Genomic DNA, 13,902 nt, shown 5'->3' with positions numbered 1-13,902 from the left:
ATAAGTCCAGAGGAGATAGGTCTTGTCAGCGTTAATGATGTGTTAAGGCTATGATGAAAACGCTAACAGGCAAAAAACCTTCTAAATGTTCTTCTTGTTATTATTTTCGTCTTAACCAGCCATATGAGACTGCGCAAGCAGGCTGCCAAACTGGCACTCATTTAGGCACAACGAGTGGTTCATAAGCATGGCACTTTGTACAGGTATCAGCTACACATAGACCAAAAATCACAGCGCAGCCGCTAAGTGAAAGCTATAAAAAATTTTAAACCAAAACAATGCCAGCTAACATTCAAGCCCAGTAAACAAGATATGTACATTCATTTACGCTTACATATAATTCCATACATGTGCATACGTATACAACTTTGGTATATGGTCGGAGAGTTCGAGCAACGTACAACACATGCTCAGAGGGACTGCTGGTGCAGTGTTGTCAGAGACAGCAACAGCGACAACGCCTCGTGGTAATAACTCTTAAGCGGCATAACAGCGATTTTGTGAAGCAGTTTGGTAGTCTTGATGTCGGTGACGGTAGGGTTTCCGCTACAATCACCAACGCAACGACAAACCAGTTACAAATATTGTTAAGTTCTTGTTGTATACGCATACATACATCTGTATACGTTGTTAGCAGCTTCTACTGCCGGTAACGATATTGTTTTGTTCGCTACTAAAAATACATACTTATATGGAAGTAAATGTACATATATATGTACATGTGTACAAAAGATAGTAAGACATTTTTTATATAAATTTCGCGCGAAGACTCCTTCGTCTTGTTTTCTTGGTTGGTATGACTGTCAGTGACATACATATGTATGTACGAGGTGTGTTCAAAAAGTATCGCGAATCGTACTTGACAGTTTTCTTCGATTGCAGGGGCGTGGTGCATAATGAGTTCTTGCCACAGGGAAGAACGGTCAATAAGGAATATTACCATCAAGTTATGCGCAATTTGCGCGAAGCAATCCGCCAGAAATGCCCGGATTTGTGGAAGAACAAAAATTGGCTTTTGCACCACGATAACGCCCCTGCTCACACACATCGTTGCTTGTGCGCGACTTTTTGGCCAAAAACAACACACTAATGATGCCGCAGCCACCGTATTCCCCAGATCTGGCCCCCTGTGACTTTTTCTTGTTCCCTAAACTGAAGAGGCTCATGAAAGGACGACGTTACGCTTCTCTTGACGAGATAAAGACGGCATCGAAGGAGGAGCTGAAGAAGAAAAAAAAATGATTTTTTGAAGTGCTTCGAAGATTGGAAAAACCGTTGGCACAAGTGTATAATATCTCATGGGGATTACTTTGAAGGGGGCAAAATAGATATTCATGAATAAATAAATAATTTTTGAAAAAACACAAAATTCGCGATACCTTTTGAACACACCTCGTATGTGCCAAATGTCACATCAAAATAATCATTAGTGTTTAGTATAGGCTTGTCATTCTAAAGTGCATAAAGTGCATTCGGCGATTTTTACGATGAGTGGAATTATTCAACAAAGAAGTTGTATTAACTTTGGTGTGCGGAATCCAATTTCTGGGGCCGAAACATTCAGAATGTAGGAAAAGGCCTTTGGTGCTAATTCTTTGTCGCGAGCAAGTGTTTTTGATGAGTACAAATTATTCAAAGAGGGTCGAGAATGCGTTGACGACGAACCACGTTCAGGACGGCTATCACCATCAACTCATTATCAACACATCAAGAAATTAACGATCAGAGATCTTACTGGCATCGTTGGAATATCGGAAAGATCAATGAAAATCATTTTGAAAGATCATTTGATTCAAAGAAAAAAGGAAGCACATTGGTTCCAAAATCACTAAATTTTTTCAAAAAACAGCGTCGCATTAACGTTTGTGAAACAATGCTTTTCGACTACCAGGATATTATATAACGTTTTATTACTGACGAAAAGTCTTAGATCTATTATCAAACAATTAAAGGGTTACATACGTCCAGAATTTTCAAAAAATCGAATTTTCTTTTTTTATAGGTTATTATTCTTTATAGTTTTAGGCGTATTTCTGTGAAAGTCGATTGTAAAAATTCCCCATAGATACAAAGTTGGACCGACCAAATTTATTGTTACAAATGATGTCGATAAGGTAACACTGATTATTTGACAATTTGTAATTTATTTGTTATTCTAAAATAATAATAGTTCAACAATAATTTAAATGTATATTAAAAGCTATTTTTGCACTATATTATATAAAATAAATGTGTGCAAATGAATAAGTGATGTTAGTGTATATAAAATTGAAAAATAAAAGTGCAAAGTTAATTTTATATATCGAAAATATGTAAATAAAATATTGAAAATTTTCAACTTCAATCGCGAATAACTCGGAAACTATAAGCTTCCTGCGGCTATAAACATGTATATTCGTGATCTGGAGAATCTCCTCTATCCGACCATACCCATTTTATTCCCGAAATCCTGGGACGGTATACTAAAGCCGACCCGAAAGTTTAATGCACACAGGTAGCTGTCCTTCGTTTGAGGCAAATGAAAGTTTAAACGCGTTTTTCGGTCTGCATGATAACTCATACAGTTTTTAACATTTTTTGATGCGATTTTTTTTTAAATATTCGAAAATGTTTTCTCTATAGTCTGTCGAGCCGGATTTTCGATATTTTTATTAAAAAAATTTATAAACATAATTAAAGTGTGACATTTATAACGTAAAACGCATACTTTTTTTCTAAATTCCGCAAATTTCAAAATTTTTCGAAATTAAAAAATTCGGCTCGACAGACTAAAACTACAACTTCATTTTACAAGATTTTTTTTATTTTGCCAGATCCATCAACATTTCAAGGATAAATGATGCAGACCGTGGAGCAACTTTTTTTCATTGTACTTTGGGTCACGTGATATTTTATGTACTAATTTTTGTAAAGAAAAATTAAAATACATTTTTTTATAAGCTTTAAGTACCAATAAACATTGCATAAAATTTCTTTATATTTATTTCTATTGTTATCCCTTCTGAAAACAGTTTTTCTTTTAGCGCATTTTTGGTGCTGCTGGACGTATGTATGTAACCCCTTAAAGACATTAAATGTGAGTCGCTACGCGCATTTAAGGCTATTCCGGAAATTGACTTTATGGTATATACATACGTATATAATACAGTACACCTTGAGCTTGGTTTGCAAAATTTAACTGAAAAAGTGTTAAAACATACTATGCATGTACGAATCTGTAAAAAGTGTAGTGGAAGCCTCATCTAAGGTAGTCAACTCAAGGACTATGAAATTAGGCGCCATTAAAATATGTGTATACCTCCAACAACCAAATGAAAAATTTATTTATTTACCTGGTCAGAATTTTTCATATTCTTCCTCAGAGCATTAAATGAATAAGTAACAGGATCTAAAAAAAACTGGCGAAGCAACGGAAATTAGCGATTTGTTTTTGTTATCTAATGAAGCATTACCACTCAATATTTGGAATCGAAATTTTTTTTAACACATTTTCTAGAATTAGTATAATTGAACACGAATCAAATATCTGATCAAACTTTTCTACTAAGTAGTCCCCTAAACAATTTCATTCAAGTAGGAGAATCGGATTATTAAATTATTATATTGCATTATTAGAGCGGGTTGTTTAAAAAAACGGAAAAATTGCGAATGCGGAAAATGTTCTGTGGATCATTCTGAACAACTTTACCTAAGAGACTATGGATCTAAAAGCGGTTTCGAGTTTGCGATTATTAGGGCGAAGTTTTTTAAGTATAATACAAATTTGATCAGTTTGTGAGACATGCGAATGAAATTTAATACGTAAATGCATTTTGATATTCTATTGATAATTTTTCGGAATCGGTCCGATCGGGCAACTATATTACATATCTTCCATACAACCGAATATTCAGATTTTTAAACTTCGGCTGGAATATCGCTGGCGAAACCGGGTTTAGACTCTTAATATCATAGGCAAAGTTTTTCAGAATGATCCGTAGAACATTTCCTGAATACGTGAATTTGTAGAGAGAGAATCACTACCCAAACATATATAGTTTATAGGGTCTCTAACGTTTCCTTCTAGATGTTACAAACTTCGTGGCAAACTTAAAATACCAACTTCTTGATATAAAAAATATATTTCGTAAAAACGCACCCTAATATACCAAAAACTCACGCTAATATGGTCCATATGTATAAAATACATGTATTTGCATGTATATGGAACGTACAATCTCAAATGTATGGATAAACGTAATTTATCTACCTACTACATGCTTATCTCACTAATGCACAAACAGTTTCTCACGGCCAAATAGCCGTCCGTCTGACACCCAAGTTGATGACGGTAACCGAGTAAGGATTTCCAATGAAATGTGAAGTGAAATCTCCTAGGTTTAAAGAATGAGTAAGAAGAAAAATATGCTAGTCTTACAATTCGTTCTACAAAATATGTTTATAAAATAAAGCCTTACAGGTAGTTGATTTTATGAGCAATGCAATGAAGGTTTGCTTTGTGCCCAAGGTCGTGCGAGGCATTGTCACAATAGGGGGTACATACGATTTATTTTCTGCCTGAGTTGTTGTTTTTTTATATTTTTATTGAATATAAGAGAGAATTTTCGAATTTCTACACTGTGCAGATATGTAGTTCTTTTCCTATGCCAGATCATACTTAAACGACTTGTTGAAGATTTTTAAAAAATTTCCAGCCAAGGCAAATTTGGTATATTTAAACAACTAGCCAAAGTACATACCCATACATCCCTATAAGAAGGATATACACTCACATTTAGATAATTGGTATAGGCACTTGCGCCTAGCCCGAAAATGTGATAATTTGCTTAACTGGGCATCTCGACACGATAGAATTTATAGAATACTAGCTGCATTGCCGTGCCCATTGCCTGTGGAGACTCCACATTGCTCATAGCTTACTAGATATAAATACTACATAGTTTGCCATGTATCGTAAGCTAGAAGCTGTCACTTCAGCAGTTTGACAGCGCAGTTTTCATTTCTATGAAGATTTCGAAGGGGCAACATATCCAATGCACATATGCCGACGGCATTTTCATTTCGGTAATATGAATATTAGAAGAGCGAGTATTAAGACGGTTGTGTTATATTATAAAAATAGAGTACATTTTCAAAATAACATTTTTTCAAAAAAATTAATATTTAGTTTAATATTATTAATTTAAAGAAAAATTATGCAAATTGGGTTGGGAATGAGCGAAGTTTTAAATTTAATAAACTTATACAAGCATAAATCAAAATATCATTTCTCATTTTAAATGTCGTGTCGAGATGCTCCGTAAAGCGAAAGATAAAAACCTCGTCATATACATATGTATGTATGTAAATCTTGGTTTATACACGGACATTTTCGTGGCTCATTATCGGGAATTTCTCCTTTTGTATGGGTCCGGTAATTTGCTATTTTTATTACAGAAGAACACCGCAAGCAAACCGTTTATTGTGGCATACTCTTTGTTTTCTGCGCTTAGTTGTTTCAGTATGAAGTGTCACGCAAAGCTTGGTAAGTTGTAAACTAATGGCCCTTTATTCGTTCAATTTTTTTGTGCAAAAAATTAGTAAATAGGAAAATTTATTTGTTTTAAATTATCAATAGTTATTACAAATGATTTAACAGAGCTATTTTATGCTAATATTTGTAAAACAATGTCATGTTTGTTAGAGCTTTGAATAATTTTACATTTTACATGTTAGTGGTGTCACTTCTCTCTATTATCAAACCTACTGTCCTCTCTACTGTCGTCGACAAATTTAAAAATATTTTCAAGTTAGCGAGAGCGACAACTGAGAGCCTACAGTCGTGCAGCTGTCTAAATAACAGTGTCAATTAAAACGTGTGTATTTTAAGGGGGTATTCTGGTCTAGGATTTTGAAAAAATCGTTTTTTTGAATATTTTGAAAGTTTAGACTTTCAAAAATATGACCTGGGAAGGATTTTTCAAAATTCGACTTATTTTCGGAGATACAGCCGATTTTGTGACGTGGCGCCCGTGTTCACTAGAATTGTCTGCTAAACTTTAAACGCGTTTTTCTCGAAACTACTTTTTTGAGGTGGTTGACATGATATCTCAAGTTCTACCGAACCGATTTCGGTACATATCTTCTTTATACGAGTACAATGCTTGTTATCATACATAATCATATGCGTAAAGGCGTCGTTCAGGTAAGTTTGATCAGATGTAGCGCATGTTTTGAGGTCTTGAACTGTTTAAATTTTTATATGGATGAAAAAACAGGAGAAATATACGTTTTTCAACAAATGTATTTCTTGAAAAAAAGGATCATATTTTCGGACTATAATAATTGTAGCATAAATTTTATATACCAATTAAAATAATAAATTTAATATGAGCAATGGTATTTTTATTTATGCTTGTATAAGTTTAGTAAATTTAAGACTTCGCTCGTTCACCATTTTGTAAAATTTTTCTGCTAATTAATAATATTAAACTAAATATTAATTTTTTGGAAAAATCTATTGAATTATTTTAAAAATGTACTTTATATTTATAACACTGTGGAACATTTTTTGGATTATTGTCTGGGGGGTGAGAAATTCCAAGTCAGGGTGATGGTACTAGGTCAGTATAGTAAAACCCTCAAAGGGTTTGGCGTTCGTATGTGTCAGTTTTTTTTATGACCTTTTAAATGTTTTCCTTATCTTGATGTTTTTTCGCGAACCACTTGTCCGATTTTGATGAAACAAATTTAGAAAAATTAAGAATTACAATTTCTATTTGTTTTTATTCAAAAAAGTGTCATTTATCGCCTTTTTTTATAAATTTTCCCCAATAACTCCAGACTTCTGGCCATAAACCACTAAAAAAATAAAGTAAACATTTTTATAATTTTTTATTTTTGTTTTATTTATTTTAATAAATATTGCTTAAAAAAATTTATAAAAAAGGCATTAAATGACACTCTTTTGAATAAAAACAAATATAATTGTAATTCTTAATTTTTCTAAATTTGTTTCATCAAAATCGGACAAGTGGTTCGCGAAAAAACATCAAGATAAGGAAAAAATTTAAAAGGTCATAAAAAAAAACTGACGCCAAACGCCAAACCCTTTGAGGGTTTTACTATACTGACCTAGTACCATCACCCTGACTTGGAATTTCTCACCCCCCAGATTAGCTGTTGTACTGTGTAATTTCACACAACCGTCTTAATACTCGCTCTACTAAATTTAATATTACCGAAATGAAACTGCCGTCGATATATGTACATATGTGTAAATGGGATGTGTTGCCTCTTCGAAATTTTCATAGAAATGTAAACTGATCTGTCAAACTGCTGAAGTTCATTGCTTTCAATATATGGCATACTAATTAGTATTCCATAAGCAATATGGAGTCTCCACAGGCAATACGAACAGCAATACAGTTAGTTTACAATCAATTCTTGCCTGTCGAGATGGCTCGTTATGAACAGGATTACAAAGCGCGTTGCCCGAGCACGAGCAAGACTGCATGCGCATATGGAGTCCTTTGTAGCTCAAACTGATTTTTGGTAGGCAAGGAGGCGACGAGGAAACACAAAGAGACCGTGTCGCTTGTATCCGGGTGACACGCTTCATGTTCTTGTTCGTAACAGTTCTGCTCCAAAAAAAATATAAAAGAACTCATTTGAATTTTCTAGAGAATCTTTTTTCACATAATAAATAAAATAGATGAAATCGAGACGAAATTCCCCCAAGCCTCTAAGATTATAATTCTCAATAATTTGCTTCAATTTATACCTTACATGTTATGAGGTTTCTTAATAAAACTCGGAGAGTATCTATCTGGTTATATGTCGTAATACCAAACTTGGATAAAATCGGTTCAATGCACCCCTTAGCCCTCATAATTTAACTAATATGCGAATATCAACTTCCAGTTGGCTTTCTGATATCTATATCGCTGTTTTAATACTCAAAACCCATTCTTACATAATAATCAATTTTAAATAATCGTTGGATAAAAACGTACATAAATATGGACATGCATGCAAATGTATGTATGTACATATATAGCTATGTATACGTACTTAATTACATACCCACACATAAGGTTACAGTTGCTACATTTGTGTATTAAGAAGGAACTAAACGTAATTTATTACTTACACAACTCCTGAAAAGTTTTCGTTGTCCTCGACTATTCGCATGTTTTTTTGCATTAAACACTTTTAGTCTATGTTCCTTCTTGTTTTTGAAAAATGCATTTTCTTTTATACCGCCAATCTTAAACATTTTATGAAATAACTTTTACTATATTTTTTATTATATCCGTTATTTATGCATACACATGGTTGGAGATATTAAATTAAAATATCTTTAAAGCCCAAGGTGTACATGATGGTAACAATTTTAGCTACATGTTAATGTTATATACAAATTTGAATAAGTGTGTATGTCGAAATGCAAGTTGAGGTTGCAAATTACAATCTGTAATTTATCGTAGTTGTTTTCACACACTGCGATCGCCCAATTAATTGTATTGCCAGCACACCTACATTTATATGATTACAAAATATATTATTACATATGTATGTAAATAAATGTATATTCAGTTGATTGATGATGCTAGAGTGTGGATTGTTCATAGTTGATTGTAGATTACTTGATTGTTGATTGTTGATTGTTATTTGAATTTCGAGCTAAATTAAATGTTCTAACCTAATTTATACGTATAAAAAAGATTGTGTTTCTTTAATACAATTCGATATCGCTATTTTTAAAAAATGCATATTTGTATGTTAATAGATACTTACAAAAATATAATTACAATAATATTATTGAAAACAAACCTTATTTAATTTTGTTCTTCTCACTTAAATACTTTTTATGATTTTATGGTATATTAAAACAACTAACTTTTGATCTTTCAATACTTAATAAGGTCCACGAGTGTCCATAGACTTTTTGTAAGCGCCCCTTAAGTTTCATTTTTTGTCGTCCATTTTTTCACCCGTAAAAGTGGTTTATTTTTCATACATATATACATACATACATATACATAACATGGATTTTTTTTATTTTATGCATTAAACTAGTAAACCTTCAACCTCAAAGACATTATATTCAAGTACCAAACTTTCCGTTCAACAAAAATGGCTTTTTCACTCCTCTAAGATGTATACTTACTATGTAGTTAAAGTATAAAATGCACTGAGTCTGAGTAGTTCAGCCCTTTCTAAGTTGTGCCCGTTGTAACAACGTAGAAATAACCGTGCGATTCTGTACTGTGATACAGTTACAAGTCTGTAAATTTAAGATTTTACGTTGGAGACAATTTTGCGACTTGAGACGATTTTGCTATTCTATAAGTGATAGTCAGACAGAAATGTATCTAAAATTGATTTATTTTTAACATTTTCGGGTTTGAGTTGCTTACAAAATATAAAAAACGACAATCGATTAATATCTATGATGATCTCAATGCAGTATATTCATAATGGCAAACAAGAGTTCTTTTTCGTCCTGCTAACTGTCAGGGCACAAGTTTGAGACAATATTTTGAGACTAACGTTTGAGACTGTTTAGTGAATAGTAACTAGTTACAAGTTCCGTGCGATTCTGTAACGTGAGACAGTCTCAAGTCTCTAAATTTGAGATTTTGAGTTAGAGACTATTTTTGAGACTTGAGATGATTTTGCTATTCTGTAAGTGACAGTCACAAAATCTATTACATTTCATTATTCAGAGATGTTTTTACACTTGAATGAAAATAAATATGTCGATAACAAATATTAAATTTCCTATAGCATAGTCAAAAAACATAGTTATCAATAATATTTACGAAATTTATTTATTTTTAACTTTTTCGTGTTTGAGTTGCTTACAAAATATAAAAATACGACAATCGATTAATATCTATGATGATCTCTATTCAGTATATTCAAAATGGCAGACAAGAGCTCTTTTTAGTTTTGTGACCGGCAAACTACCAGGTCTCAATATTTTGAGACTAACGCTAGAGACTGTTTAGAGAATAGTAACTAGTCTCAAATTGAGACTTTGCCTCAAAATGTCTCAAATAGAGACTAGAGACTGGTTACAGAATCCCGCTAGTTGAGGCTTTACCTCAAAATGTCTCAAATAGTGACTAGAGATTGCTTACAGAATTGCGATATAAGTTGTACTCTTTTGTTCGCATTTGAGCAATGTTGCCATTGTTCAATTAATTTTCAGTAATAATTTTTCATAATCAAAAAAGTGAAACTAAAATTCAACTATTAAAAATAGTCGAGTTAGTTTAAAATCATTTCCAATGTACTCTAGTTTAGTTTTTGATAACTACAAAATATCGAGACTGGCAACACTGCTTTGTAAGAGAGCAATCAGTTGATTTGTTTCTACCGGAAAAATCCAAGATAGGTCCTGTCAGCTGCTATGGCAGAGATAAAGAGATCCCCAACTCTCCTGTCATTGGAAATGTGAGAACTGCTCACCTACCGAACTTTGACAGTTGACTCGATTGGAAAAACTAGAACGGCCAAATTAAAATTATATTTCAAGATCGCTAATAAAAATTTAAAACAATGAAAATCAAAGATAATGCGAAATTTAAATATATGTATTTCATGATACGTTTTGTATAGTAGAATTATATTTCAGCTACAAATGATTAAAAATATTTATTAATTGAGAACTAACAGGCTTAATTCACCTTATTAACTATTGAAAGATCAAAAGATAGTTGTTTTAATATACCATAAAATCATAAAAAAGTATGTGAGTAGTTTCGCCATATATTAAAAGTCCAATATATAATAATTTTCAATCATAATAAATGTTGGGTGCTTTAATTTAAATGCCGAAAGATTCTCATTTTGTTCGATATGATCATAATAGAAAATGTTAGAAAAAAACGCCTATCTTGAGGCGCTCTCATACTGGAATAAGTTGGGCATCCCATTATCCCTGGCTATGGTCTACGGTTTTGCGTCGGTTACTAATTGAAGTATAGTATAAAGAGAGCAACAGACTAGAAGTCTGTCAAAATATCAAAATGCACAAGTTTTTATGGACACAGCTATGTAGCCGTGTAGCAGTCTAAATAACTAGGTCCTTAAGAACGTGTGTATTTTAATATATGAAAGATGTCGCTTGAAGTCTGTCATTCTCTAGGTGTTCAGCTCATAACTGAGCATGTATCGTTTGGGCAACACAGTTATGGTACTTGTATGAATACTCATACATTTGATGCATAAGTTTAATTGTTTAATATTTTTAAAAGAATGGTTTTATAAAAAAAAATCGTCAAGAAATTTTTTTAGTGCAGAAGATTTTGTGTATGAATTTATTTTTGATTTCCAAAGGAAGGATTATTAGCTTTGGAAATAAATAAATTTATTGCAAAAGATCAGAAATCCTCTGTTAAATAGATCAAAACCAATTTTGGGTAGTTATACCCGAAACTCAGCACTTATTAGTGCAGCAAGTGGTGCGTTCTGCAAGTCCTACGATACTGCAAACTCTAATGGAGTTTGCTTGTCTACTCCCGCAATCTACATCCACTCGCAAGTTTGACATGAATAAAAGAAGTGCGAATATTTGAGAGTAATGGCTAAAATTTATAGGTGTAGGCGGAAAAAAAATTAAATGAATAATGCTTAATATGTTTTATATTTGTATTTTGACATTTAGTAGTTAAGTGTTGTAAGTTTGAATGTTGTCCTTGTAAACCAGCAGATAGATTAGAAAATACTTATTTTAAGTTGGAATTTGGTGTTTTTGTCTGTTCTACTAAATCTATACTTCACTCATTAAAATAGTTTATTAAAAACAACATTTCTTCAAATTACATCCAACAAGTAAAAACGTCCACTTTGATTACACCGATCACAAATAAAAAAGTTGTCAAAACAAGAACTTAATTTTGACCATTCAGTTCGTATGGCAGCTAATATATGTATATGCTATAATAATACAATCTGAAAATTTTTTTCGAATATTATAGCATTGCTTTGGACAATATTCCATTCCAATCATGGTAATGATTTTTATACTCTTGCAACCAGTTGCTACAGAGTATTATAGTTTTGTTCACCTAACGGTTGTATCACCTAAAATTAAGATATAGGGTTATATATACATAAATGGTCAGGAAGAGGAGAACAGTTAAAATCCGATTGAATGTCTGTATGTCCATCCGTGAAAGCTGTAACTTGAGTAAAAATTGAGATATCTGGATGAAACTAGGTATATAGGTTCCTTAGTACAAAAAAACATTTCGAGTTCGTAGATGGGCGTAATCGGACAACTGCCACGGCCACAAATAGCCATTAACCGAAAACATAAAAAGTACCATAACTAAGCACTAAACTAATATTTAAAGATAAATAATGGTGCAGAGCTTCGCAGTAGCAAGGGGCACCTGTATGCTTTTGGGCGAAAACTTGACCATAACTATTATCAGGATTTTCAAACATTCGGCTGACTTTACTTCATATCACATATACTTAAGGTACCTTACTACTACCCTAACTCCCATATACTACATACATATGTATAATGATTTTCGTTTTTTAACAAACCTTATTTGTCTGTCAATGTATGAGTTATATATTGTATAATATTTATATATACAATATTGCTAAGATTCCGATCCTCTGGTTGACGTTTTGGACCTTAAACCTCGGCTTTGATTCTTGCAAATTGCAAGAGTATAAAATGTTCGGTTGCACTCGAACGCATCCCTTCCTTACTTGTTATATACATATGCAAATATTTTATAAGGTCTTAGACGTTTCCGTCTGTTTCTACAACTAGTAAACTTAATATTGGGTGTGTTAAGTTCGGGGTATAAAAATGGTTGCAAAAATCGACAACGCCTAATTAAACTATAATGACGTATTGCGTTTACATACATATATACATAACTACAATTTTGGTTGCGGTCCCATATTTTGCGTGCTGATCAATAGTATATAGTAAGAATCGGTAAGTATACATACGTATATAACTTATTGCTTTTATGCATGCATGACTTCGTTTACACACGAAAACTTTTGTTGATCATATAAACTATGAATACAAAAACATATGCATACAAACTTATGTGAACAAACCTAGTATATTTAGAAAGGTAGTAGGTAGGTACAAGATGTGTATGAGCAATAAGCAGCACAAATTCTTTGGATTCGTTTTGAAGATATCTACAAACTTCCTGCTTAAAACAATAAGAGTACAGCGACATAAGGCATAGTGTATCTATATTATACATGTGTGAGTATGACAACAAAGCAGCAAAAACACTTTGTACCTAGTGAGCTTTTGAGCAAAGATACGCCATTATGCAGGTAACTATGTTAAATACTTACATTTGTATGAGTTTTAAAAGGATGCCTGTATGAACTCACATTCAGAAGTACATAATTATGTTGCGGTGAAGTCGTTGAATACATAAACTGATTGGTGTACCAATTAAGACATGTTAGGTTTCAATTTAATTGTGAAATTATCGCTTACTTAAAGTTAAATAAAGTAATGAAAATGGGTAGTAAAAGGTGAAGTTAAAATATTTCAATGAACAAAACCTTAAAAGTGGCAACGGTTGTTAGTTAGTATTCTTAAAGGCTCACATATTTAATGTAGTTATCGTTATGCATTTGTATAACTGGATGATTTATTTGTTTAACGAAATTCTGTTTTGTATTTTATAGCACTTTTATTGACACTTCGGCGATTGTTAAGTATTTGCAGTTTTTTTTTTAATTTTTGAATTTATAACATATTTCGATTATCTTTAATTTACTGTTTTGTTTGTTTTTCTTGGTATTTTTTGGCATTGCGTACAAATTTAGGTACATAAATGTTTTGCACAGTCATAGTTGTATTTACATGATTCCAACTTCGATTCATTGATATCTACAAATACACAACGTTATAAT

The 13,902-nt window shown here is 32.4% G+C and overlaps 1 protein-coding gene and 1 long non-coding RNA gene across 26 annotated transcripts in view; one reads left to right on the top strand and one right to left on the bottom strand.

Moving 5' to 3' along the window:
• The window catches only part of LOC105231504 (protein pangolin, isoforms A/H/I/S), a 454,601-nt gene that overhangs the window by 438,016 nt on the left and 2,683 nt on the right, over window positions 1–13,902 (bottom strand). For 7 of the 25 annotated variants that reach the window (XM_049460025.1, XM_049460004.1, XM_049460017.1 and 4 more), the window contains exons 2-3: window positions 13,333–13,879; window positions 8,132–8,683 (exon numbers count right to left, since the gene is read on the bottom strand). The exons of 4 other annotated variants lie outside the window; for them this stretch is intronic. Coding sequence is in view for 10 of the 21 variants with exons in the window: in XM_049460020.1 (XP_049315977.1) it covers window positions 8,132–8,257 (126 nt within the window). In the remaining 11 variants the exon portion in view is untranslated. The remainder of the gene's footprint in view (window positions 1–8,131; window positions 8,684–13,332; window positions 13,880–13,902) is intronic. 14 more of the 25 variants (XM_049460000.1, XM_049459998.1, XM_049460022.1 and 11 more) reach the window with 7 other exon arrangements.
• Window positions 452–2,983, top strand: LOC125779633 (uncharacterized). Its single transcript, XR_007423420.1, has 2 exons — window positions 452–649; window positions 2,814–2,983. It is a non-coding gene; the product is annotated as an uncharacterized LOC125779633 (long non-coding RNA).

Source organism: Bactrocera dorsalis, chromosome 6, assembly GCF_023373825.1.
Source record: "Bactrocera dorsalis isolate Fly_Bdor chromosome 6, ASM2337382v1, whole genome shotgun sequence".
In the NCBI taxonomy this organism is placed as follows: domain Eukaryota; kingdom Metazoa; phylum Arthropoda; class Insecta; order Diptera; family Tephritidae; genus Bactrocera; species Bactrocera dorsalis.
This window is presented reverse-complemented; position numbering and strand designations above follow the sequence as displayed.